Below are 23518 nucleotides of genomic sequence, written 5' to 3' on the forward strand. Positions count from 1 at the left end.
ACACACACACACACACACACACTCTGCACATCTCCATGAAGTGTGGGGGTGGGATGGGGGAAGGAGCTGGATCGGGCTCAGTTCTCCCCACTCCCAGCTCCTCCCCGAACTCCCAGGCCACTGTGGGTGATTATACTGGCCCTACGGGCCTTCCTGGCTTCTGTTGTTTCTCCCTCCCCCCGATTTCATTGAGCACTTATAAAGGAGCAGAGATGCGGCCTGTGTCGGGCTCCCCCAGTGGCGAAATGGTCTGGAAGCTAGACACTAGGAACAGGTAGCGATGGGATCGTTTCGAGTATTTTTCTGGGGACTGCGGTGCCCCTGACTGTAAGCGGTGGGAGAGGGAGGGGGGTCAATGGAACTGGGTGTGGGATTATTTTAAAATTATATATATATATATAAAGATATATTCTTACATCTTTTCTTTGCCCTCTGTGCTTTGAAAGCACTGGAATAATCGTTTGGTTTTGCTTTTCTCTCTTCCATGAAATTGGAAGCTTTTTTAAAAAAATATTTTCCCTACAAGTCATCTTGCCTTGTGGCATGCCTGTCCGGTCTCCCCCATATGATGAAGTGCCGTTTCTGTCGTGTCTCCCTCCCCCAGCTCAGAGGTGCTCAGAGGTACGAGATCCCCGAGCTTGTCAGTTGAGATTAAAAGTAAGGAACAGAGAATGTGCAATACCGCCTGGCTGCGGGCTGTCCCTGCCCTGAGCTGAGTCCCCTCCCTGGGAGCCAGGCCACCTTTGCGTGGGGTTTGGAAGGAAGGTGTCTGGAGGATGGGCAGTGACGGGCACGGGAGCCGGGAGCGGTGGTTGGGCGCCGCGGAGGCGGCGGGGGGCGGGGACGGGGAGGGTGGGCGTCCCTGTTTGTCCCCTCAGGGCCGGTTCCAGAGAGGCCGCTTGCTGACTGGTGTAGCTCCGCGTCCCTTTGCTCCGTCGCTGAGGTTTGATTTCTCGCCCTCTTCTCCCATTTTCATACCCTTCCCAGGGAGTAGTAATGGGGGTGAGCTCTCCCTAATCATGGTGAAGTATGAGCCTTCCGCCTCTTTCCGTCCCTCCCTCTCCCCTGTCCTCTGTCTTCCTTGTTTCTCTATTTTTCGTCACTGACTCGCCTTGTGTCCCTCCACGTCTGTTGTTGCTGTCCATCTCCAGGCCTCGGCCCAGCGACACTAACCCTCATGCTTACGGACAGGAGGAGAGACCCTCTGCTCAGAGTTCCCCTTTACTCCCAGCACCCCGAGGCTCAGGGTGACAGTGAGGACCCCTGCAGCTCTGCCTGGCGTCCCTGTCCCCAGGGGCTCTAAAAGCAGCAGTTTGCGGACAGTGGCCTACGCCCCAGCAGCCTCACACGGGTGGGCGAGCGGCAAGGCTCGGGTGAAGCCGAGGGACAGAGGTCCATATTCGTCATCTTTTTAATTTTTATTTTTACTTTCTGTCATTTGACCACAACATCTGGACTTCCTCCATCCCTGGAATATATTTTTTCCACATTTTTGGATGTATGTATGGTAGACAGTTTTTGGTTTTTTTGTTTTTTTTTTTTTAAGACACAGAGATAAATGTTCTCCTGCTTTGGTTACCTTTCCTTTCCCCTTTAAAAGGAATTAGCTGTAGAACTGCTTTGTAAAGATGCTTCTTGATATTTTACTTTTGTTCCTTTTCCCAGCCACTCCCTTTTCTCCCCACTCCTCCAGAAGGCAGAACCCTTCTGCCCCCGCCCCGCCCCCCCAGTCCTAGGCTCCCCCGTCCCATCCAACAAGACCTTCATTAGCTTATGATATTTGCTGCCGAGATGTTATAACAAGGACTCATTCGTGTATATAAGCTATTTCTTGATCCATTTAAAAGGAATTGTACATTGTGTAGAAAAAAAAACTGAAAAAGAGAAAAAAAAGCCCTAGCCATGGATATTGTGAAACTGTGTTATGTCATTTTGTAATGTGCCCGTTTGTGTATGATCCGTGCAAAAGGGTTTCTGGGGAAGGGGCGGGGGAGGGAGGCAGGGCTGTGGAGGGCAGGGAGGGGAGTGGGCCGGGCCCAGCACACTGAGACTGGCAGCTGCTCCAACCCCGTCCCTCCTCAGAGATGCCACCTCCCCCACCACCCGCCCCCCACTTGTGCCTTGCCTCCCCACCCTGGAGTAGTCCCTCCGGGTCACCAGCACTGCCTGGCAGTGAGCCCCACTTCACCCACCTGCCTCCTCTCCCCGCCCCCCAGCCTTAGGTTGATGCTGTGGGGACGAGCTGGGGGTTGGGAGGTAGCCGAGGAATGGGGCAGTTCCCGGGGGCATCGAAACCAAGTATTATTATGAATTGTAATTGTATTTGCACTGTTTTTCCTCTGATTGCATCAGCATATATACAATATACCTATACAACAAAATTCAGTGTCCAGCTTTCTTATGCAAGGGGTTTTTCCTCACCCCACCCCCCGAAAAAGAACCTAGTGTCATGGGCCTTTGTGGGTGGATTGTCAGGGGACGATAGAGCGAAAGGACTTCGAGAAGTCGTCCTAAGAAAGTCTCGCCCCGGGAGAGGCATGTCCATCTGCACAGGGCTAGGTTTTGTGACTTGGGGTGAGGCCGGGCTGCCGTGACAGCTAAGGCCCCTAGTCCAGGCTGAGGAGTGAGCAGAACCACGCCACAAAGCGGGCGGGCCGCGGGCACAGGCGGGACCTGGGGTCCAGTCCCAGACTTCCCTACTAACTTGCTGTGGTGGAGTTAATTTTCTGGGTCTCAGTGACAGTGGAAATCTTCTGGACACCAAGTTAATTCTGTGCTCCCTTCCCCAACCTTTAAGACAGAACACAGCGGGGGGCCGGAACACCAGGGAGGAAGCCAGAGTGACTGGCGCTGAAGCTGTGTGTGACAGGGCGCTCGCAGGGCTGCCAGGCCTCTGCTGTGCCTGTTGGTTTGGGAAAAGGCAGCAGAATGTCTAGGACATGTGACACCTTTGTCCTTTTGCTTCTAGTCATCTGAGGGCAGGCCCCAGGCCCCACCTCACAAGCAGCCACAGGACCCTTAAGGGTGGCCGAGCAGCAGATGCCCCAGGTGGGTGGTCAAGTAACACCCTTCGTGAGCCACAGGATGTGAACCCTCCCATCATCTTGTGACACAGTAGGAGAGCTCAGATAGAGTCCACATCCTGTCTCCTTCCCTCATGTCGCACATGAACCTCAAAAGGCAGCTGTCTCCCACGCAGTCTGTCCCCTTCGGGGACCCGATCCCCACCGCCCGGGCTGAGTGCTCCCACACTGGGTTCTTGGCTGGCAAAGCCTGGAGAGGGTGCCTGCCGTGGGCCAGGCGGGCAGGCCCTGGTGACAGCGGAGGGAAAGCCGGGGAGGGGTGGGGAGCAGGGAGGTGGGGTGGGCGTGGGCCTCTGAGTGGGTGGGTGGGCGGGGGAATAAGACCCTTTTGCACAACTCTTTAAGTTTTTTTTTTTTTAACTCATTCTAGTTTTCTGCATTGTGTTTGGGAATTAAAATGAAAAAACTAAGACCAATAGAAACTGGTTTTCAAAAAGGCAAATACGCTCCCATCTGTTTCAGATGCTGCTGAGCGTTTCAGCAGCGACAGAGTCAAATAATAAGCTAATTTTTGGAGAAAGGATTAAAAGAAAAAAAACTTTGTAATATTTATCACTTGCAAGCTATGTTTAATAAAGAAAGGAATGGTTTCTAAACTCTGCTGTGGCTTGTGCTTCAGTTGGGGGGCGGCTGGGGGGCGGGGCGCGGTAGTTGAGAGTGAGCTGTGGCTCGTCCTCCCTGCAGTCCTGGCGTGTGCCTTTGGTTTGTGTCCTTTTCATTACTTCGAGCCCTTCCCTCCTTCTGTGTTCTCGTCCCCGCCACCTCTGCGTGGAGCCAGTGTTCCAGAAGCCTCCGACCCCACTCTAGTGACCTGACGACTTAGGGTCCAAAGGTATCGGGGAGGAGGCAGCATTTACCTGAGAGGCCGGTCTCCACCCTTGTCCCAGGAGGCGTCCCCTGGCTTCCTCAGCCCTTCCTGTCACACTGCTGCGTGTCCAGTAACAGCCCTTTGTGGCATGCTGGTTTCTCCAGGTGGGGACCGGATGACAGCAGCTCACCCCGCTCCTTTCTTAGTGAGCTGCATCCTGCAGCGGCTCTGCCCTCCCGCACCACCGGGGACTCGGGCTCCGCCCTCTGACCCCTGCCCGCCCCTCCCCCGCTTTTCCTCTCAGCCCAGGCCGTTAACCAGATCCTATTTGTGTTTCCATTTTGGTTTCTTTTATTTCCAACAAAGCACTCAGACCGGGCCCACACAGAGGAGACGATGTCGCTTCCCCAAGGACTTGGTCCCCTGCCACATACCTTAGTTAAAGCTGCTTCTGGCCCTCGCCGGAACAGTTACGGGGGCGGGGGACGGGGCCCGGCCTTGCGTCGGGGGTGGGGGGTCTTCCGTCGGTACTAGCTTCACTCCACCAGGGCGCAGCAGGGACGATGCTTAGGGTCACCTAAGCCCTGGGTGTTCCTTCCTCCAAGACTCTCCCCCCACTTTGGCACAATACCGGACAGCCCTGGAGAGCGAGGCTGATGGAGGGAGAGCCTGGGGTTTCGGCTTAGGGGACAGTAGAGCTGGGCAAGGAGGGACAGTGGGGACCTGGGGGCCGTAGGCTGGCAGAGGGAGGAGCAGAAAGAGGTGTGCTTGGGACACGTAGAACTGAGGGCCACAAATGGGTGCGGCGCCTCTGTCCTCGTTCTGCCCTGCTTCCTGTAGCCCGCTGGGCCTCCGCCCAGTCCTGGTGCCGCACAGCTCTGAGGACTGGCCCTCCCCTCGGCCTCCTCATCTGGAAGGTGGACCAGTGATGGATAAACAGCTCTGTCCTGCTCTTGAACGCTCAGCCAGCAGCTTGCGGTGAAAGAGCTTGAAACCCTGGATGGGCCCAGCGGGGGCAGCGGCTCCCAGGAGGCCTGCTCAGAGGTGGGTGGCGTCCAGCACGTTGTGGAGAAGCCCTGGGCAGCAGGGGCTGTGGAGGAAATGGGGTGAGCCCGCTGCCCGTCTGTCTGAGCCCAGGGACTCTCTGCTGGAGGGGACTGTTGAAAACATGCTCAAAGGCGCCTTCGCCCCAGGCCAGCTGGCTGTGGAGAAGAGCGTCTTGGCCACTCAGCAGCCCTCCTCGTGCCTGGCTGGAGAGCAGGGAAGGGGCTGCAGAAGGTGGAGCTAGGATGAGACAGGCCAAGGGTGAGGAGGGGCCGAGGAGCACAAGGAAGCACCAGAGGACCATAGACAGGCCTGGCAAGTGTCCACACAGGCCTGGGGTCACAAAGAGCGAGAGGGACACACCGGTCAGTGCAGGACTGGACGCCTGTTCAACACCCACACCCACATCCCGCAGGCTGGAGCTGCAGCACGTAGCGGATGATGCCCCCGTCGGAGGGAGACATTTCCCAGGACCCTCAAATGGCAGAAGTGGAGGGACCCTCAATGCCCGCAGGCCCTGGGGGTGGAGGGTGGCTCTGGGTCCCCCGTCACAGCCAGGCGGGCACTGGCCTGGTTGGCACCTGCAGTGTTCTCTGCTACACATTGGTAGACGGCCTCGTCCTGGGCCCAGACCTTCGCCAGCATCAGCGAGCTAGAGAACCACGACCCGGCTGCTGCGGGCTCCTTCCCACCGAGCCCCTGCCCAGTGCGGGGGCTGCCGTCTCAGAGACCCACAGACCTGCCCAGGAACAGAGGGACACCCCTTGCGTGTGGGCCTTCCCGGGGGTGGCGCAGGCAGGGCAGAGCCTCGGAGTGGCGCTCGCGCTGGGGTTTGTGTGGGTTTGAGAGAGAGAGGGCTAGGTGGGGGGGTGGGGGAGACGAGGGCACCTGCTTTGGCTGTTGTCGTGGGTCAGCCGAATGTCCACCCCAGGACCCAGGACCCTTTCCGTTCTTCGACTGAACCAGCTGGGGCTCGGACGCCCTGGGCCACGCAGGTGAAGATGGTGCTGCTGCCGAGAGGCTTCGACAAAGGACTGTGGTCACCGGACAAACTCGGGGGAGCGAGGCAGGCGAAGGGGTGGCGCCATGAGGCCCAGCCTCTTGTCTCCCTCCCGGCCCTGCCCCAGGATCCCATGGTGGGTGAGGTGCCCAGGACCCTCCCCGTCCGGCCCTCGGGACTCACCCTGCACAAGCGGGTCGCCCTGCCCCGGGTGCCAGGCCGGTTGGCAGCGCGGACGCAGACGCCCGAGTGCCGGACCGACACTGCGGGGACGAGGTTCCAGGTGCCCAGGACTTGGACGCCCTCCACGTTGATGGGGCGGTCGCCTGCGGGCAGCCAAGGGATCAGGACTGGCAAAGGGCAGGGTCTGGGGCCTCTGGGAGGCGGCGTGGGGCGGTGCGCACGGGCCGTGCCAGGAGACGTGGCCGCGGGTGTCCGGCGGAGATGCACTCCAGCGCCACTGTTGGGTGCAGTCTGAGCGTCAGGTTCCGAGGCCCCACAGGATCTCGGGCTCCCGCAGCAGCCGCGGGGATCCCCCTGCAAGGTGGAGGCCGCCGGCCGAAGGGTCTGGAAATGGAGCTCCCGCATACCCCAGTCCATGCTTCTGCTCCCAGAGCCCCTCCTGGTCCTCAGGTCGCCAGACCTCAGAGCCCTGCTGAGCCGTTTTATTACCTGTCTACAGATAAAGAAAAGGACTTGCCCAAGGTCCCAGGGCAGGTCACTTCAGGGCTAAGAAGCGCGCTCAGCCGGCGCCAGCGACACCGGAGCGGAGGGAGCGCAGAGTGCAAGCGCCCCCTGGCGTCCCCCCGATGGCCTGCAGCGTGTCAGAACCCCAGCTGTCCCACCCCACGGGGACCCTCTCCCCGCGCGAGGTAGGGACAGGGCCTAGTCCCCCTTCTCGGAGTCACCCCCAAAGTTGGCAGGAAGCCCCTCCCTCAGAAAGCAAGTCGGGCCCCCTAAGAATTCAGTGTGTCTCAACTACTCAGGATGTAAACGTCTTTTGAAATACACTACTTGGGTCTGAACAGCATCTTTGTTTTCACCCCACCCCCACCCTGCCCGTTTATTCAATTATTCAATAAATCACCCCAGGGGGCACCATGACCAGGCACTATTCTCACAGTGAGAGCGCAGGGGCGGACAGCAGAGGCAGAAACAGGCCTGTTTTCCTTCATCCTGTTACCGGCATCTTTGTTTGCCACTTTGTATTTTACGAGACTTTGTAACATTTCTTTAACTCTTTCATAAATGTCTTTTAAGAACTTCTCGGACAAGATTTGGTGCCTCTAAAATGAAAGTTTCTCAAGGACTCGTATAAAGGCTCACATATCTTTAAATATTCCTCAAGGCCTAGAATAGCATTTTTTTCTTTCATCTATCCATCGTCCTTAACCACATATTGAGGGCCCACTTCCGGCCAGGCCCTCCTCAGTTTGCCTCTGACAAGTTCAAGTTCAGCCGTGGGCGTCCTGGAATGTCCTGGCCTTGACGGAGGAGGCTGTATTCTGCCCAGTCAGACTAGACTGTTCATGGGGTAGAGCCTGGACCATGGCACACACTGTCCCGGCGCTGGCCCAGCCCCTGGGCTCTGGGCATTGTCCTAAGCCCGCTCACACGGTCTCACTCAGTCCTCACCACAGCCTGTGGGGCCAGCGCCTTAGTTCCCTCCAAGTTCACCGACAAGAGCACCGCACTGTCAGAGGTTGAGTAACTTGTCCAATGTCAGCCAGACAGGTAGAAATGGGACACAGACCAGGGCCTTGGAGCACTGGCCAGCCGACAGCACCCCTTCCCGCCAGCGGGAGCACCTTGGGAGTCTGGGCGATTCTGTCTCCCTGGGGGCTCCCCGGGGAGAGGCCTGCCCCGGGGCATTAGGAGGGAATGTTTCGGGGCCTTGGTCCCCGGCTGCTGTCCCTGGGGAAGAGCCTACATCGAGCCCAGCGCCACCCGCCAACCCCCGGTTACTGGCCGACCCTCTGCTCCGAGCGGGGCCTGCCTGTCCTGACCTGCCTGAGCCCCCCCAGCCACGTGAGGGACCGCACCTGCCCACGGCTGGCACGTGGCCGCGAGCACAGAGCACGGCAGGAGCGCGACGTCCCGCGGGGCCCTCCGGCCCCAGGTGGTTGATGGGAACGGGGAGTGGGGGAGCCCCTGATCCGCACTCTTGGCTCTCAGTGTCTAAGTCGGTTCCAAAATCAGAGACACGACAGCTCCCCGCCTTCCCCTTCCAGTCTTCAACTTAAAAAGCGTACGTCCTTTGGTGGAGTTTTGTCTGAAATGTTTGAAAGTCTGCGGAGGCGCCTGGCGCTGTCCGGAGACCCGCTGCTCACGCCCCCGCGGCGCCCCCTCGTGGCGGGTTCGGGTACACCCCCGGCTCACCGGCGGCTCGCGGGGACCGTCCCCCGCCCCGTGGGGCGCAGAACTCTCCACGCCACGCGGCCTACACCGGGGGTCTCAGGTACAAAGCTACTTTTATCCTCATCCCGAGGAGGAAACATGCAAGTCGCACCCCCACATGCACACGCACACAGAGCTGCACCCGGGCACCCGCCTCCGCCGAGACACGGCTGACTCTGGCCCCCACTCTAAAGCCCGCGGGGGCTCCCACCGCCCTCTGGATCAAGTCCCGGCTGCTTCTCACGGTGGGCCTGGGCCGATCCATCCTGTGGCCCTGGACTCCGCCCCTTCTGTGGTCCAGCCGCGTGCAGCTGCCACCACGCTGACGTTCTCGTCCTGTGCCTTAGCTCAAGGAAATGACGTGAATGCCGCCCTGTCCACCTCGCTGACTGTCGCCTCCTTTCTCCGCTCACCCGTCAACACCTAGCTTGGTAGACCTCACTCCTGACCCCGCTGACCACTCCTGGCCCACGCCGAGGCTGGGTTAGAGGCCCCTGCCCTGGGGTCCCACAACCCCCCCTTCTCTACCAGGATGTGGGCTCCGGCCCGTGAGGGACAGGCCTGCCTAGCGCGGCGCTCCACGCCCAGCACCGCGCCGCCCAGGTAGCGCCCGCTCCAAAGGTCTGTCTGCACAGCATGTGCACCGCAAACGGCCACGTGGCCACGGCCACTCCCAGGGCGCTGGCCCCACACCCTGCTCCCTGCCCCGTGCCCGCTGATTCCCCTGGCCCTCGCTTACCGCTCAGGGGCAGCTGGGCCTCCTGGCTGTGCTGGGTACTGGCCACACTGTGTGCCACGCAGCGGTAGGTGTCCACATCAGCCTGGCTCATGTTGGTGATGTGGAGGGTCCCGCCAGGCAGCAGTGTGACCCCTGCGGATGCAGAGGTCAGGGGTCCACGCTGTGCTCCGCCCACCGTCTGCCGCCCCCGCCACAGCCACACTCTCGGGTGGTGCTCACCGGGGGTGGGCGGTTCCCAGGGCCGTGCCACTGTGTTCCCAGGAAGCTGGGGGGCTGGAGCAACCTCCCATCAGGCAAGGGAAGTGGGCAACTCCATCCCCCTCCACCTCGTCGGACTCCGGATGTTGGTGGAAGCCAGCCGGGCAGACCCAGGCATGAGCTCCCGCAGAGCCGGCCTTGCTTTGCCCCAGCAGCGCTGTCCCAGAGGCCCCGCCCCCACCTCTGGCCCACCTCTGCCACTTCCGGCCGACCACTTCACCACGCCGCCCTGCAACCCTGCGTCTGTGACTTTTGTGGGCCACGAGCACTTTGCCTTCCTCCATAAAAAAATGTCTAATTACACTTTACAGTTGCGTTGGTAAAAGACAAATAGAATCCAGGTTGGATTCATTATTACATATTCACTATTATACTCGTTTTGTTCTAGTTTTAAAGAAATTAGAGTTAAAACATTTTTTGTGAGCTCTAGGCGCTATGCATGCTGTGTCTAATGGCTAACTGGGCGCTGCCCAGGCCAACTCTGCACCCCACAGGTGCCCTCTGTGGGTGCCCCTGCGCTGTCACCCCCCCAGCCCCGGAAGCAGCCTGGTCACTTGCTTGCCAGCTGTACCCGGGCCCGCCAGCTCACCCGCCGCCCATAGCGGTTCTGGGCCACGCGAGGTACTCACGGGACGGGATGGGAGGCTCCAGCAGGGGCCAGGGCAGCCAGATGCAGGGCACCGCCTGGCATCAGGGTGGCACTGCTGTCGTCGGCCAGGGCCAGCCCATCCCGCTGCCAGAAAAAGGACGTGGGGGGCTCACCCTGCACCTGGAGCCCCCGCATGGCCCCCACGGCCCCAGGCTCCACACAGGACTAGCTCAGAACCTGCAGCACAGCCTGTGGGGACAGTCAGTGAGGCCTGGACACGGCAGCCTCCTGTGACCCACCACCTCCCCTCTGTTTTGACCCCCTTCCTGCCTGGACGAGGGCCGAGATGGCAGGACTTTACTTTGAGGGGACCTTGGGGCAGCACCAGAGGAGCAGGGAGGGGAGCAGGGGTGACAGTCTGAGGAACAGGCCCTGGCAGTCACCGTCTGGCCGGGCCTGGCGGGCCACCACCATTGATGGTCTCAGTCAGGCCCTGGCAATAAGGAGGGGGCAGGGCAGGCACGATAGCGAGGTCGGGGGCCCAGGCGTGGGCATTGTGCACCCCGCGGGACAATGGGGTTGCCTGCTCCATCTCCCGCCAGCCCATCAACCTGTCTGCCTGCAGGGTCAGCTTCCCAGGGCTCCTGCCCCCAAACCCCGGCCCGAACGCGGAGGGAACACTCATTCCCAGACACACGCATGTGGACTGAAAATGCTCATCTCACAGACTACCCCTCCTCTAGACACTCACAGACGTATTTAATCCCAGACAGAGGACACAAATACAGGTCGCACACGGCGACATCGAAGTCACAAATACAAAACACAAGGCAACAGACACCAACGTCACAAGCCCAGAAATGACTGAGCAGAGCTGTGAACATGCATCGTCCCCGAAACCACGCACACCGTACACCGTATGGTCACAGCCTGTGAGGCTGAGCCTGGACCTGCCCAGTGGACAGGCGGGGTGGGGATGGAGGTGGAGACAGTGGCCTTCGAGGGGCCAGAGCCCACAGGCCCAGGGCCTCAAGGATGTCTGGGGAGACCTCTTGTTGGGCTACATCTCTCCCAGAGCCTCTGCCTGGGTCTGACGAGGTGGAGCTGGATGGAATTGCCCCCCAACCACGCAGCACGGGACCCCAGCAGCCTTTCCAGCAGCTGCAGCCTGCATCTTGGTTCCCCAGAGGCCATCCCTCCCCAGAGCTTTCCTGCACACCATGTGACTTGCACATGAGTGACTGTCCCCTCCTGTCCTGCTGCTCCTCGGCCTCTGTCCTTCCTTGCCCCCTCCCCCACTGTGGTCCCCTCCCTCTCACCCCAAAAGTCTCCTCCTGTATTTTTCATCCCTTCTCCTGCACCCTGCAGGCCCCACCTCCCCCGACCTGTCTCGGCGGCAGGCAGCGGCAGCCCCGCGTCCCCCACGGGCCTGGCCCCATTGGCCCAGGCTACTTCCCAGCACCCCTGGTCTTCTGCCTTTGACCAGGGTGCTCTGGGCTGTGGGCGTTCCCCACCCTTTGGGGGGCACAGTGTGGGGGCTCTGGCCTTGTTTTGGGGAGCCTGAGATCTGGGGGGGCGAGGTCTTGGGCAGAGGCTGGACGCTGCTGTCCTTCCCCTCCCTCCCTGGAGCTGGGCAAGTCTCTCTCTGCTTTCAGCCTGAGCCCTCTCCCCGCCCCCGTCCCCACTGTCCCCTCCACCCAGGGCCAGGTCCCAGACGGGGAGACAGTTGGGGTTGGGAAAGGGAGGGGTAGAGGCCAGTGAGAGCAGGGCAAAGTTGGGGGTCGGGCCTGTCCTTTTCCAGCCTCAAGAATTCTCTCCCAGCCGGAGACCCGCCCCTCACTCCCTCTCAAACTTTGACTGAGAGAGAAGTTCTATGGGGCCTGGGCCACCCCCAAAGGAGACTGCCTTGTCGGCTCTCCTTGGCCAGCCCTGCCTCTCTCTGGGTCCTCACCTCTTCCCGGAGCCGCCTCTTGAGACAGAGCTGCCTGGACAGGAAAAGGGTCCCACGTCCCGTGGTCAGGGAGACGTGGCCTGGAGCGCTTGCGTATGTCCTTTGTAGGCGATGTTAGTGTCTGAGCCCGCTTCATCTGCAAACGAGGGTGGCCGTGTGACCGAACAATGCCCTGGGACCAGGAGGGTTACGCCAGGTGAGGCCTGAGGACGGAGCGCGGCCCAGGTGGGCACTTGGGTGTCTGGTGACACCCCGTCTCTGTCAGAACTGCCCCCTCCCCAACACCTACTGAGAAGACGCCTCCTTACCTCAGCTCTTGCCTTGTCACCTCCGAATTCGCACTCCACCATGGGCCGGGACACAGGACGAGCGGTACAGAAGACCCGGGCCCGAGTCCTAGCTCCGGCACTAAGCCGCCCCCTCGTCTTGCGCTGGGATTCCTCACCCACGCGACGTCCCGCCTGTGAAACGGGAAGGAGCCTGAGGACGGAGCGGAAGCCACTGCACTTCAAGGGCGGAGAGCGTCTTCTTCCTCGCCTTCCCCTCCCCCACCCCTCCTCCTCCTCCTCTTCTTCAAGAACAATTTGATGGAGATATGTCCCCCTACCGTAAGCTCGCCCGTTCAAGCCGTAGAACCCCACGTCTTGCACCTTTCCCACTTGCACGGCCATCTCCTCTCAGAATCTATTTCCTTTCACGACATGCCTCACCCCCAAATGAAGCCACCCTCAGCCCCTCCCCCAGCGCCCAACTCACCGGCCCCCACCCCAGGCTCTGTCTGCCTGAGTCATGCCTCGCATGGTCCTTTGTGTCTGCTTCTCTGACTCGGCACCATGGTTTCAAGGCTCACCTGCCCGGCAGCGTGTGTCAGTCCTCCCATGGCTGTCCTACAGTTCGTCTTTCTGTCACCACCTTTGGACTATTATGAATTCGCCGCCATGAGCATCGTGTTCAGGTTTTTGTGTGGACGCGTGTCTTCAGTTCTCGTGAGCACACGCCTAGGAGTGGGGTTCCACGTCATGGGGTTACTTTGCCTTTGGAGGAGCCGCCGAGCTGTTTTTCCAAAGTGGCTGCAGCCTTTTACATTCTAAGCACTTCTTTTCAGAACCCTCAAGATTGGGGTCAACTTTTGATTGGTCCCAGGCCCCACCAAGAATTTGATGAAAGCTTCCCCCAACCCCCACCAGGGAGACGCACTCACGCCCCCAGAACACTGGCATCACCCCGGGAAGTGCTGTCCCAGGGGGAGCCCCCAACAACACCTTGCTGTTCAGGAAACGCTGGCAGGGTTGACTCCCTGAGCCCCACCTTTTCCCTCCCTCCCTGACCATTACCGTGGCTGACACTGAGCAGCTGCTGGCTTTTCTGGAACGACCTCCCTGGAAGGTCCCCCTGGCACACCTGGGACATTGTCTCCTTTCTCACTCTGTCCTCTCAACTCGAGAGCTAGATCTCTCTCCGTGCTCTGCCTCCATCTCTCTCTGTCTCCTTCCGTCTCCCCATCTGCGGCCGGCAGAGTCACGGCCCCTGAATCCAGATCGCCTGGCGGGGTGGGGGGTGGGGTCGGCTCAAGGCTGCAGCTGGAATGAAGGCGGCTAATCAGCTCACCTTAGGCGATTAGCCTGGGTTGCCCAGGTGCGCCTTATGGACTCTTAAAAGTGGAAGGTCCTTAAAAGTGGAAGAAGCAGGCAGAAGTCAGAGGGAGATGGAAAGTCAGAATGAAGTGACAGCAGACGGACCCACCCTGATGCAGAGAGCCAAAGAACGGGGGTGACCCCCCCAAAACCAGGAGAGGCAAAGAACAAATTTCACCTGAGGCCCCCAGAAAGGACCGCAGCCTGCCCCCCATCTTGACTTAAGTCGAGAGGCCTGCGTCTGAAGCCCCAGCTGCAGCGTGTCAGAGAATATGTATTGTTTGGAGCCACTCCATGTGTGGTCGTGTGTGACAGCAGCAAATAGTTAACTCGACGCGATTCCTGTCTACTCCGTCTCCAACATTGTCACCCCATGTTTCATTTCACATTTGCTTCTTTTTGCTGTGTCTCTACTGGAGTGTGAGTCTCACGAGGGCAGGGACTTTGTACGTCCCTGCTGTGTGCCCCAAGCCTGGAGCTCCGTCTCGGTCAGCCTTCATTAGAGGGAATGGAAGTAGAACGCGCCACCTTGCAAACCCATGCCCACGATGCCCTCTGCTCTGGCCCATGGCGCTTTTCGAAATCGCAGAGTGGCTGCCCCAGAGCAGAGCCAAGGCCACCACCTTCCTACGGGTCTTGGGCCCCAGGGCCATCCCCTCACCTTCGCCTGATGGCCTCCTGAGCCCACAGTCGTCGTCCTGCACAGTTCGTCCCATGCTGGGCACCCCACGCCCTGGGAATGACATCCCAATACCTGGTGGTCTCAGTTTAGTGATTCTAAGATAGAGTAGGGGCAACCAGCCGCGACAGCCGGATCCCTCCACTGTAGCATTTCCCGCCAACGTTTTCTTCGTTTGTTTTTAACGCCCACAGCACCTGGTCTTCCTAGGTAGTCTCCCATCCAAGTACTAACCAGGCCCGACCCTGCTTAGCTTCCGCGATCACACGGCATCGGGCGTGTTCAGGTGGCATGGTGGTAGACTCCCCATCAACCTTTCATCTAATCATTTTATTCATTGATGATAATTGCCTGAGAATTATTTCATTTTAGGGATTGCAAAATGGTGACTTTCCGGTTCTAGCATTCCTTTCTCATTTGTTACATGGAAGCCTTTGGTGAAGAACTTTCCCTCATGGACTAGGACCATTTGGCGACCTTGAGATACAATTCGCACAGGGACAAATGCTTGTTGGTTCTTTTCCTTTAACTGCTCGCTTTCAGAGTCAGGCGCTGGCGCGGCAGCCCTTTCTCCCCCCTTATCCGCATGCCGTCTTTAGTATCACTGTGAATCGCTACATGTTTTGTATCCAATGTTTCAAGTGCATTCATGAATCTTTCTGACATTCAGATTGCCCTGTACCCTTTCGCTGTCGCCCTGTTCTTTGATATCTTTGCTTTCTGGCACCAGATACTTCAAGGCTGTCCTGAGTATTAGGTGTCCCAGGCCTGGAATCGGCCCTCCCTCCAGGGTGCTGGGCACCAGGCACTCTCGTGACTGTCAGATTGTCCGTTTCAGTGGAATACGAAATTTACTTCACTCACTTTATTTTATACATCCACCTTTTTTTCTCTTGCTCTGGAAACGGTGACTCCTAATCATTAGATAGTGGTTGTGTTTGCACAAATTTAGGAATACACTGAAAACTCTGAGCTCTAAATTTTAAAAGGGTGAATATGATGGTATCTGAATTATCTCCGAAAACATCGCTCCCAGCAGTTGCCCCCTAGAGGCCCAAAGAGAGAACTCCAGGTACTTTGGCCCCGCCTCTCTGTCTTTCTTTTCGTTTTAGCGGGAGCGCGGAGAGCCACGGCCGCGCCCCCGCAGCGAGGCCCCGCCCCCGCAGCGCGGCCCGCCCACCGCACGCCCCTCGCGCGGCGCGGCCCCGCCCACCGTCCGCCCCTCGCGCGGCGTGGCCCCGCCCACCGCACGCCCCTCGCGCGGCGTGGCCCCGCCCCACCGTGGTCGCGGCCCAGAGGCCCCGCCTCCCTCGCGCGGCGACGTGGCGGCTCTGGCGCTCGCGGACCGCTGGGCGCTAGGGCCTTTCCCCACCGGGTGGTCTCTAGCAGCGGCCACGCCGGGCACTTCGACGGGCCCCAGCGGGAGCGGTCGCCCGGCGTAGCCCGAGGCGCCGCTCCGCCCCGTGGCCGAGGCCGGCTCCCCCTCCCCCGTGCGCGGGAAACCTGCCGCGGCCGCCAGCGCCGCGTTTCTGTCGAGGGCCCCTCGTGAATAGTTCGTGTTTGGGAGGCATCGGGGTCTCTGACACGGCTGCTCTCTGCTTTCGTGTCACAGAGACAGCTGCAAAGGAACGACAGTGGCCTGACCCGATAAAACTACTGTGGACCCTGAATCTGAAGCCCATGTAATTTTTCCATGTCATGAAATATTTGTCCTCTGATTTCTTTAACCGCGTGAAAATGTAAAACCATTCTTACCCCGCGGGCTGCAAACAAACGAAAACAGGCAGTTTTTCTGACCCAGTGCCCCTATTCCGGCTCCTCGATTTGTTGCGGACACGTGGACCAGGTACCCTGGGGACTGTCAGACACAAAGCCCAGGGCATTGCCGCGGCTGGGAAGTTCCTTGGTCCCACCACCCTCCCACTCCAGCGTCCCACGATGGGCCGCCAGCCTCCTGAGAAAGGGAACTGACCACCTGAGGACCAGACTTAACTATCTCGTAATTCCGTGTAATTTCACTTGGATTTTTTTTAAGCAGAAAATTTAGTTTTAATAGTGGGAAATGGGAATGACAAAGCTGGTTCAGAGCTGAGGCTGTCTGGAGGACCGAATGCCAGCCCCAGCCACCAGGCTCCGCCCCCTGGACACGGCCCTCCTGGCAGCTGTCCTTGCTCACGTGCAGATGCTCGAGGGCCAGCATCATAAAGGTACAACTGACGTGTTACACCGGGTACTTGTAGGTCTGCGAAATGAGGGGTGGGGACAGCAAATACAGCACGGCTCGTATGCGATTCTAAATTTTCCAGGAGCTTGGTTTGTAAAGTAAAAATAAGCAAGTGAAATGTATTTTAATGAATTTCATTTAACTCAATACCTCCAAAATAGTATCTCGACACGAAAGCGATGTAAAAGAATGATTAAAGGCACATTTTAATTCTCCTTTGGGGATCGAGCCTGACACCTGGCGCGTAATTCGCGCTCAGGGCACGTCTCACGCCAACTCGCCTCATTTCCGGCCCTTGACAGGTGCTTGCGCCTACTGAGCACAGTACTGGACCGCGCGCACTTAGACCAAGCGAGCGGGGAATCGTGGCGGAAAGAACTTGCTGTGATTCCATCGCGGGGCGGGGGCGGGACGGACGCGGGACGGACGCGCAGCTCCTGGTCCTGGGCAGCCTGTGCTGAGTTAGCGGCAGAGGGTGCCCCCACCAGGCCACCCCACGCCACCCCAGGCAGACCCTAACTCACTCTTCTGGGGGGCAGATTAGAGAGGTGAGCAGAACGAGCTCAATTCCACATTGGGTGGTCACATGCTGTGTGCCTCAACTGCTGTGTGGATGACTGAACTGGGTGTGTTGGTGGAGGGCAGGCCCTGCGGACTCCAGCTCGGTGGGGGGGGTGTGTCCCCTGACCTCTCCTGTTGAGGAGAGGGGTGTCAGGGAAATGATAACCTGAGGGCGAGTCGCAGAAAATGTCAGGGACCCACAGTTTAAAACGCAGGGGGCTGCAGACACAGGAGGGCTCCCGCCACTTCGAGCTCTAAGGTGATCAACTTTTTGACGTCTCATTCAGGGGCCAAGGAGACACCTGTTTCCTTTGGACCCCGTTTCTCAGGTGCTCCAAGTGTGCTCCAAGGAGGGGTGTCGGGCTCTCTCCCCCAGAACCTGAGGGCCCCAACCCAGGCCGCTACGCCTGGGAACAGCTGAGCCGGGGAGGCACTGGCGCCGGCCCCACCCTCCCCTCCCCCACCCAGACTGGCTTAAGAGAGACAGCTGTGTGGGGAGCACCGGAATACCCCCAAATCAAGCCCTTGCTTGGCCTGGTTGAGTCTCTTCCCCAGGCCCCACACCCTTGGGTCTGTGGAGATGCTTGAGCTCGCCACAGGGAGCAGCGCTTCTGTGCCTCTGTCCACCTCTGCCATTCGAGCCACTGCTGCCCTCGGGGCCTGCACTCAGGGCACCGAGGCCGATACACAGGAGCACAGACAGACGTCAGTCACCGGGGTTCTCCAAGGACAAGGATCAGCCGGGGAACCCTGAGAGAAAAACCTGCAAGGTCCAGGCACTGAGCTCGGGCCCCCACGAAGGCGGGATGGGAGGCCGGGGTGCGGGGACTGACGCAGATGTCCAAGGGACAAGCGATCACACCGAGGGACAGGGAAGACGGACGCTGCGGTCAGAAAGACAGACCAGACTGGCTCCAGCCGCATTTATTACAGAATAAGGATTACAAATCTGGTATAGAAAAGACCCCCGACAGCCTGTCCTTCAAACCTCGGCACGAAGCGGCCTCAGAGGCGCAGGTCCCCGGCCAGGAGGTCTCTGTAGCGGGCGGGAGTGAGGGGCAGGTAGGTGCCCCCGGCCCGGTCCAGGATGTACAGGGGGTCGGGCAGCACCTGCGGGTCAAAGCCCTCCTTCGCCATCTGAACCTTGCGCTGCTTGAAGGTGTCTGTGGTGGCCAGGGACTCCTGGGGAGGGGCAAGCAGAGCTGAAGGACGGTGTTCTGCCCAGATGGCTCAGGTGAGCTGCCTGAATTTCGCTAAGGGTTTAGGGGAAGGGTGACGGGGACGAGGAGGAGTCGGGCCGAGAGAGAAGGAACGGTGAGGAGCAGGTGCGTGGGAAGGGGCTCTTCTTGCTCTTCAGAGTGTCTCATGCGGGGGTCCCCCTGTGGGGTCTGGGAGCCATCGACTGCTGTGCAGATGTGGGGCGAGGGCCGCCACAGGAGCGGCTGGTTACCTGCAGCCTCAGGAACCGAGGCCAGGCGTAAGGCGGCAGGTTCTCAGCAACATGGCTGTAGAGCTGCTCAAGGTCCAAGGTGTGGGGGGGACGCAGAACCAGGGCTGCCATCCCGGCCCGGCCTTCGTGCCCTGGGGGGTGTTGGGACAAGGTTGAGCCACGCTGGCCCACCACCCTGAGGCCTTATGTTCCCAACGCAGGGAGGCGGGCTGGGCACCTGGCACGGTCACTCCGTAGACGTTCACCTCCTGGAGGAAATGCAGGGCCTCCAAGGCCTTTGCCACCTCGGTTGTGGCCACGTTCTCCCCCTTCCACCTGCCAGAGGGCAGAGATTCGAAATGGAGTCAGGGCGCCGAGAGCCGGGCGGGGAGAGAAAGGGGTCAGGGGCGAGGTCAGGGCACCAGGAGGTCATGTGGAAGCAGGGTTCAGGCCGAGACGGGAGGGCAGGTGAGCTGGGTCGGGGCCGGAAGTTCGGAAGCCGGGGTTTAGGGGCCTTGAGTCACAGAGTTCAGACATCCAGGCAGGAATCAGAAACTCGGGGGGCCGATACCGGAACGTGTCCCCAGTGCGGTCATAGAAGCGAAGGAAGTCCTGGGCGTCGCACACCAGCAGGTCGCCACTGTTGAAGAAGACGTCCCCGGGCCGGAAGACATCGGTGAGCAGCTTTCCGCGGGCCAGCTCCGGCCCCCCCGCGTAGCCCAGGAACGGGTACTGCTGGCTCACAGGGGCCACCAGCAGCCCTGGCTCACCTGGCAGAGTCAGTGGGTCAGGAGTGGCCTGGCCTGGGGGCCCCGGCCTCCAGTGCCACCCTCCCCGGTCAGCTTCCCCACCTGGGCACACACCTGGAGCTGTGGCCACACAGCGCCCTCGGGGGTCCCGAAACGGCTCCCCTGTGGTGACGTCGTAACGAATCAAAGAGAAGGGGAAGACACGCTGGGGGAAGGGAGACCAAACTGTGTCCTCCCGGGACTGCTGTGGGGTCTCGCCTCCCCCCCCCCCAGCCAGGGTCTCTGCCCCCCCCCCCCGCTCACCTTGTAAAGCCAGGAGGCGCGGCCCACGGCGCCCAGCTGTCCCGTGTAGTTGAAAGTGAACACGTTGCCCTCTGTCTGTCCGTAGAACTCCAGCACCTGCAGCGGCCCGAAGCGCCGGACGAACCGCTCCCAGGTGTCGGGGCGCAGCCCGTTGCCCAACACCAGGCGGATCTTGTGTCCGCATTCGGCCTGGGTCTGAGTGTGCAGAGGGGCAGGAGCTCGACACCATGATGCCGCCACCCACCATGACCTCCCTCGGACGCCCCAAGCGTCGGGCGCCCCACCACCCAGGGCTCCCGACCCCACCCCGTCATCTCCTCCTTGCTGCGTCCCCCGCCAACCCCCAGACGACCGTCTCGGTGTCTCCCGTCAACAGCCCGTCCCCTGTCCCCTGCCCACGCACCGGGGGCTGGTTGACGAGATAGCGGCACAGCTCCCCGATGTACTGGAACACCGTCACATTGTGCCGCCGGCAGTCCTCCCAGAACCGGCTGGCCGAGAACTTGGACTTCAGCACCACCGTGGCCCCTGGGGGGAGTGGGGAGGGAAGCGAAGGAGGAGACGGGGCGTGGGGGGTGCTGCAGGGGGCCCCAAGGCGGCCTTCGGCAGGGCGGCTCCCTCGCGACAGGCACTCGCCGTTTGGGGCAGGCCAATCGGCCCTCTTCCTTCCGCCTGTGCCTCGGGTCAGCCAGTGCCCTGTCCTCTCCCACCCCCGAACACCCCCAAACAGCCCAACGCCCACCCCCTGCTCTGACACTCCCAGCTCTCCCTTCCCCTGCCCCTGGGCTGGGAGTTTGGGTGAAGCACGCGGCACCCCCAGCTGCTGTCTGCAGGTCTGTGCAGGTGCCGCTGCTCCATTGCTCTGGGGGGGGCACCTCCTCTGTGCTCTGCATGCTCTACCTGAAGGACTCAGGAGCACCCCAGGTGAGCACCGCAGCAGGTGCTTAGGAAATCTGCACCGTCAGAGGCACCTGAGGAGGACGGAGGGTGGGCCGGGTGGGAGAGACTCACCAATGCCCAGGCAGCCCACGATGCACACCAGGGAGCCCGCCGTGTGGTAGAGCGGGAGGGCCAGGTAGATCACGTCGTCCTGGCGGGCGCCGCACAGCTGGTAGAAGTCCTGGTACTGCAGGACCTTCAGGTGACTGATGCGGGCGGCCTTGGGGAGGCCTGGGGGTGGGGCGAGACCAGGGAAGGGGCTCAGTGCCAGCCCTACCCCTCCGTGTCCCTGCTAGGTTTCCCGTGAGAGGCAGAGGCCAGGCTGCAGCTGCGAAGGGAGGCCAGGCTGGCCTGGAGCCGGGGCAAGTCCCGGGAGAAGTCCCGCGAGGAGGAGGAACGAGGAGGGCTGGGAGGGCTGGCGAGAGCGGATATGGCTGCGGGATCAGCGGCCCCTCTGGGGGTTCTGGAGGGGGTGGCCTGGGCCCTGAGGAGGTCCCAGTTCCCGTTCCCAGACGCTGCTTTCCTCTGCCTGAGTTTCTGGGAAGTAAGCACCACGTGCGCCCTCACCGGTGGTGCCAGACGTGAAGATGTACAGACACGTATCCATCATGCTCTCGGGGGCTGACAGGTACCCAGGCACAGGCCCATCTCCTTCAGCAGAGACCTCGGCCAGCACGTCGCTGATGCCAGCAGGATGCGTCTCCGGGCCCGCAGCCCACAGGTGGAGGCCCATGGCTCTCAGGGCCGGCAGGTCAGGCTCCAGGGACTCCACGAACTCTGGAGGCATGGGACAGCACAGCTCCGCGGCCCTGCCTACCGCCGCCCAGCCTTCCCCACCGTTAGCTTATTTGCACTCCCAACGCCGCACTGCTCTTGGGTGAGGGTGAAAGTATGGACGTTCCATCACGGGCCTGGGACCTGGCGCCCAGGGAACACTCGGGGCACCAAAGATCCAGCTGCATCCCCTCGCAAACCCTGACGCGTCTCCCCACCCTTGGCGAGCCCCACGGAGAGTTCTGGGCCCGCCGCTCTGACCCCCGGCGCGCCCCTTCCCGGTGGGCCCCGCCCCGCGCGGCCGCTCCAGCCTTACCTGGCGCCAGCACCAGCGCGCGCGCGCCGCAGCTGCGGAGGCAGTGCAGCAGGGGACCCCGGCGCAGGGCGGTGGGCACGAAGGCCGTGCGCAGGCCAGCCTTGGCCATGCCGAACCAGAGCCACAGGAACTCTGGGCGGGCGGGGAGGAGCAGCGCCACGGTGGCCCCGGGTGCCAGAGGGGCCGCACCATCCCCTTCCCACGCGGCCCCCGCCACGCCGCTTCCGGCCGCGCGCTCGCCCTCCCGGGAGCCACCCGTGCCGCTGCCGCCGCCGGGGACCCCGTCCCAGCCCCGCGCGCGCAGAAAGACGCGCGCCGCCCGGTTGCTCAGGCGCTCCGCCTCGGCGTAACTGAAGCGCTGCGCACCGTGCACGAGGAAGGTGTGCGCGGGCCGCTGGCGGGCCAGCTGCGCGAGGCGCCAGGCCAGGCTGCAGCCCGCCTCGGGACTCTGCGGGTCGGCGGCGGCCGCGGCCAGGGCGCGCGCTTGGAGCGCGCGTTTGCAGCGATAGGCGCGCACCGCGAAGGCCAAGTCGGCCGCGAGCCAGCGCCACCGGGGCCAGAGGTGCAGCAGCGGCGGCAGCAGCAGCAGCGGCAGCAGCAGGGGCAGCAGCAGGAGGGCGGCCATGGTGCCCTGTCCCCCGAGGCGGCGCCGTCTGGTCCCGGCCGCTCGCGACCAGCCCTGATACTCGCTTCCGAAAAACTGGGGCCGCTCGTCTGGCGGAGACCGCTCGTTCCCGGGAGCGCGCCTGCGCTGGCACACGCCCCTTCCCCCAGAGGAGCCGGCGGGGCGGGGGGCGGCCCCGCACTCCCGGCCTCCCGACCCTGCGCCCCGCCCTGGGCGCGTCTACGCGCGCCCGCACCCCAGCGGGTCCTGGGCGGTGCTCACGCCGTCCCTCGACCCCAGGGTCAGCTCGCATTTTCGGTTCCTTCACCTCATGGCGGTGTAGGCATCTGGCTGGACTTGGCCGTCCAGGTGGGAGGGCCCGGGCGTTCGGATCGAAGTCCATCCGTCCTTTTTCTAACCCGCTTGCACCCATGACGGAAGGATGCCACCGCTCTCTTCCAAGAGGCTCAGGGCCTTGGCCCCTTGCCTCTTCGGTGCTGCAAGTCCCAGCACGGTTGCCAGGCTCGTGCACCCGCTCCAGTGGCTAGAAGCCCAGAGCTAAGTAGGGGAAAGGTGGCGGCCCAGCCAGCCAGACTTCTGGAGGGGCCGCGGCGGAGGCCCCGCCCTTCGGGCAAGGGAACGGTAATTGCGGCCAGCCCGCGAATGTTCCGTCTTGGTTTTAATTGGGGCAGAGGAAACCGGGGACGGAGAGGACGGAAAGAGGCCGCCCGCGGGGTTTAAACTCTGAAGGGCAGGAGCGGCAGATGCGAAGGAGAGAACCTGGATTGTGACAAACCTGCAGGCGGAACGCGAGGAGCTGTCTGCATCAGTCCCAACTTCACCCCCCTGTTCAGTGGGCCACCCAGCCTCCTGCCAGCACGGGGACGAAGGCATAGCCGAGTTCTTTCTGCCGGTACAGACGGGGGAAGAGAGAGGGTGCCTCCTCCCTGGAAACTGGACCCCCTCCTTGTTCTCCGGGCTCAGGGATGGGAGTGTTCCTCACCCCCAGGGGCACTCAGTCCTCTGGTGGCTGGTGAGCCCTCAGCCCTATGAAACGGGGTCTGATGAGTTCTAGCTTTCGGAAGCCTCTAGCTCCTCGAGGTGGGTAGACAGACCTCGGCCTACTGGGAGGTGGTGCGGGAATCAGCTTCTGCCTGGACAAGTCAGTGCCTGGCCGGCACGGCTGCTGGCAGCTGGAAGGATGGGCAGAGCCAAGCCCGTCCTGCTTCAGGCAAGGGCGACAGGCAGGGAGGGAAAGGGGGCGAGTTGTGAAGCCACGGGGACCAATTCGACTGAGGTCCTGCGCGCGTGCACAGAGCGTGCGCACAGGGTGCATGCACACAGGGTGTGCGTGCACAGGGTGCGTGTACACAGGGTGTGCGCACGGGGTGCGTGCGTGCCCAGGGTGTGCGTGCACAGGGTGCGTGCGTGCCCAGG

The 23518-nt window shown here is 61.4% G+C and overlaps 1 protein-coding gene and 1 long non-coding RNA gene across 5 annotated transcripts; both read right to left on the reverse strand.

Moving 5' to 3' along the window:
- Positions 1 to 6136: 6136 nt before the first annotated feature.
- LOC120592173 (uncharacterized) lies at positions 6137 to 9471 on the reverse strand. 2 transcript variants are annotated; one of them, XR_005650073.1, is made up of 3 exons: positions 9291 to 9471; positions 9072 to 9203; positions 6137 to 6261 (listed from the first exon to the last, which is right to left on the reverse strand). It is a non-coding gene; the product is annotated as an uncharacterized LOC120592173 (long non-coding RNA). The 2 variants fall into 2 exon arrangements; XR_005650072.1 differs by lacking the exon at positions 6137 to 6261 and adding an exon at positions 7048 to 8679.
- Positions 9472 to 17647: 8176 nt separating this feature from the next.
- Positions 17648 to 23429, reverse strand: SLC27A3 (solute carrier family 27 member 3). Of its 3 annotated transcripts, XM_039849760.1 has the most exons (11): positions 21478 to 23429; positions 20955 to 21164; positions 20460 to 20618; positions 19852 to 19976; positions 19449 to 19643; positions 19260 to 19350; positions 18968 to 19166; positions 18635 to 18732; positions 18418 to 18548; positions 17956 to 18149; positions 17648 to 17730 (listed from the first exon to the last, which is right to left on the reverse strand). In XM_039849760.1, exons 1-10 carry the CDS (start codon positions 22100 to 22102, stop codon positions 17973 to 17975), a joined length of 2010 nt encoding a protein of 669 aa, XP_039705694.1. In that variant the 5' UTR covers positions 22103 to 23429; the 3' UTR covers positions 17648 to 17730; positions 17956 to 17972. The 3 variants fall into 3 exon arrangements, with proteins under 3 accessions (XP_039705694.1, XP_039705695.1, XP_039705693.1); XM_039849759.1 differs by lacking the exon at positions 17648 to 17730 and having other exon boundaries at positions 17753 to 18149; XM_039849761.1 differs by lacking the exons at positions 17648 to 17730; positions 20460 to 20618 and having other exon boundaries at positions 17751 to 18149.
- Between the last annotated feature and the right edge of the window lie 89 nt (positions 23430 to 23518).

This window comes from Pteropus medius, unplaced genomic scaffold (genome assembly GCF_902729225.1).
Source record: "Pteropus medius unplaced genomic scaffold, Ma_sr-lr_union100, whole genome shotgun sequence".
Lineage (NCBI taxonomy): Eukaryota > Metazoa > Chordata > Mammalia > Chiroptera > Pteropodidae > Pteropus > Pteropus medius.

Coding starts and splice junctions, on each gene's coding strand:
- SLC27A3 (XM_039849760.1), bottom strand. CDS start 22,102: ATGGCCGCCCTCCTGCTGCTGCCCCTGCTGCTGCCGCTGCTGCTGCTG. Junction 21,165..21,477: donor CGCGCTGGTGCTGGCGCCAG/GTAAGGCTGGAG, acceptor CCATGCCTCCAG/AGTTCGTGGAGTCCCTGGAG. Junction 19,167..19,259: donor CTGTGTGGCCACAGCTCCAG/GTGTGTGCCCAG, acceptor TGACTCTGCCAG/GTGAGCCAGGGCTGCTGGTG.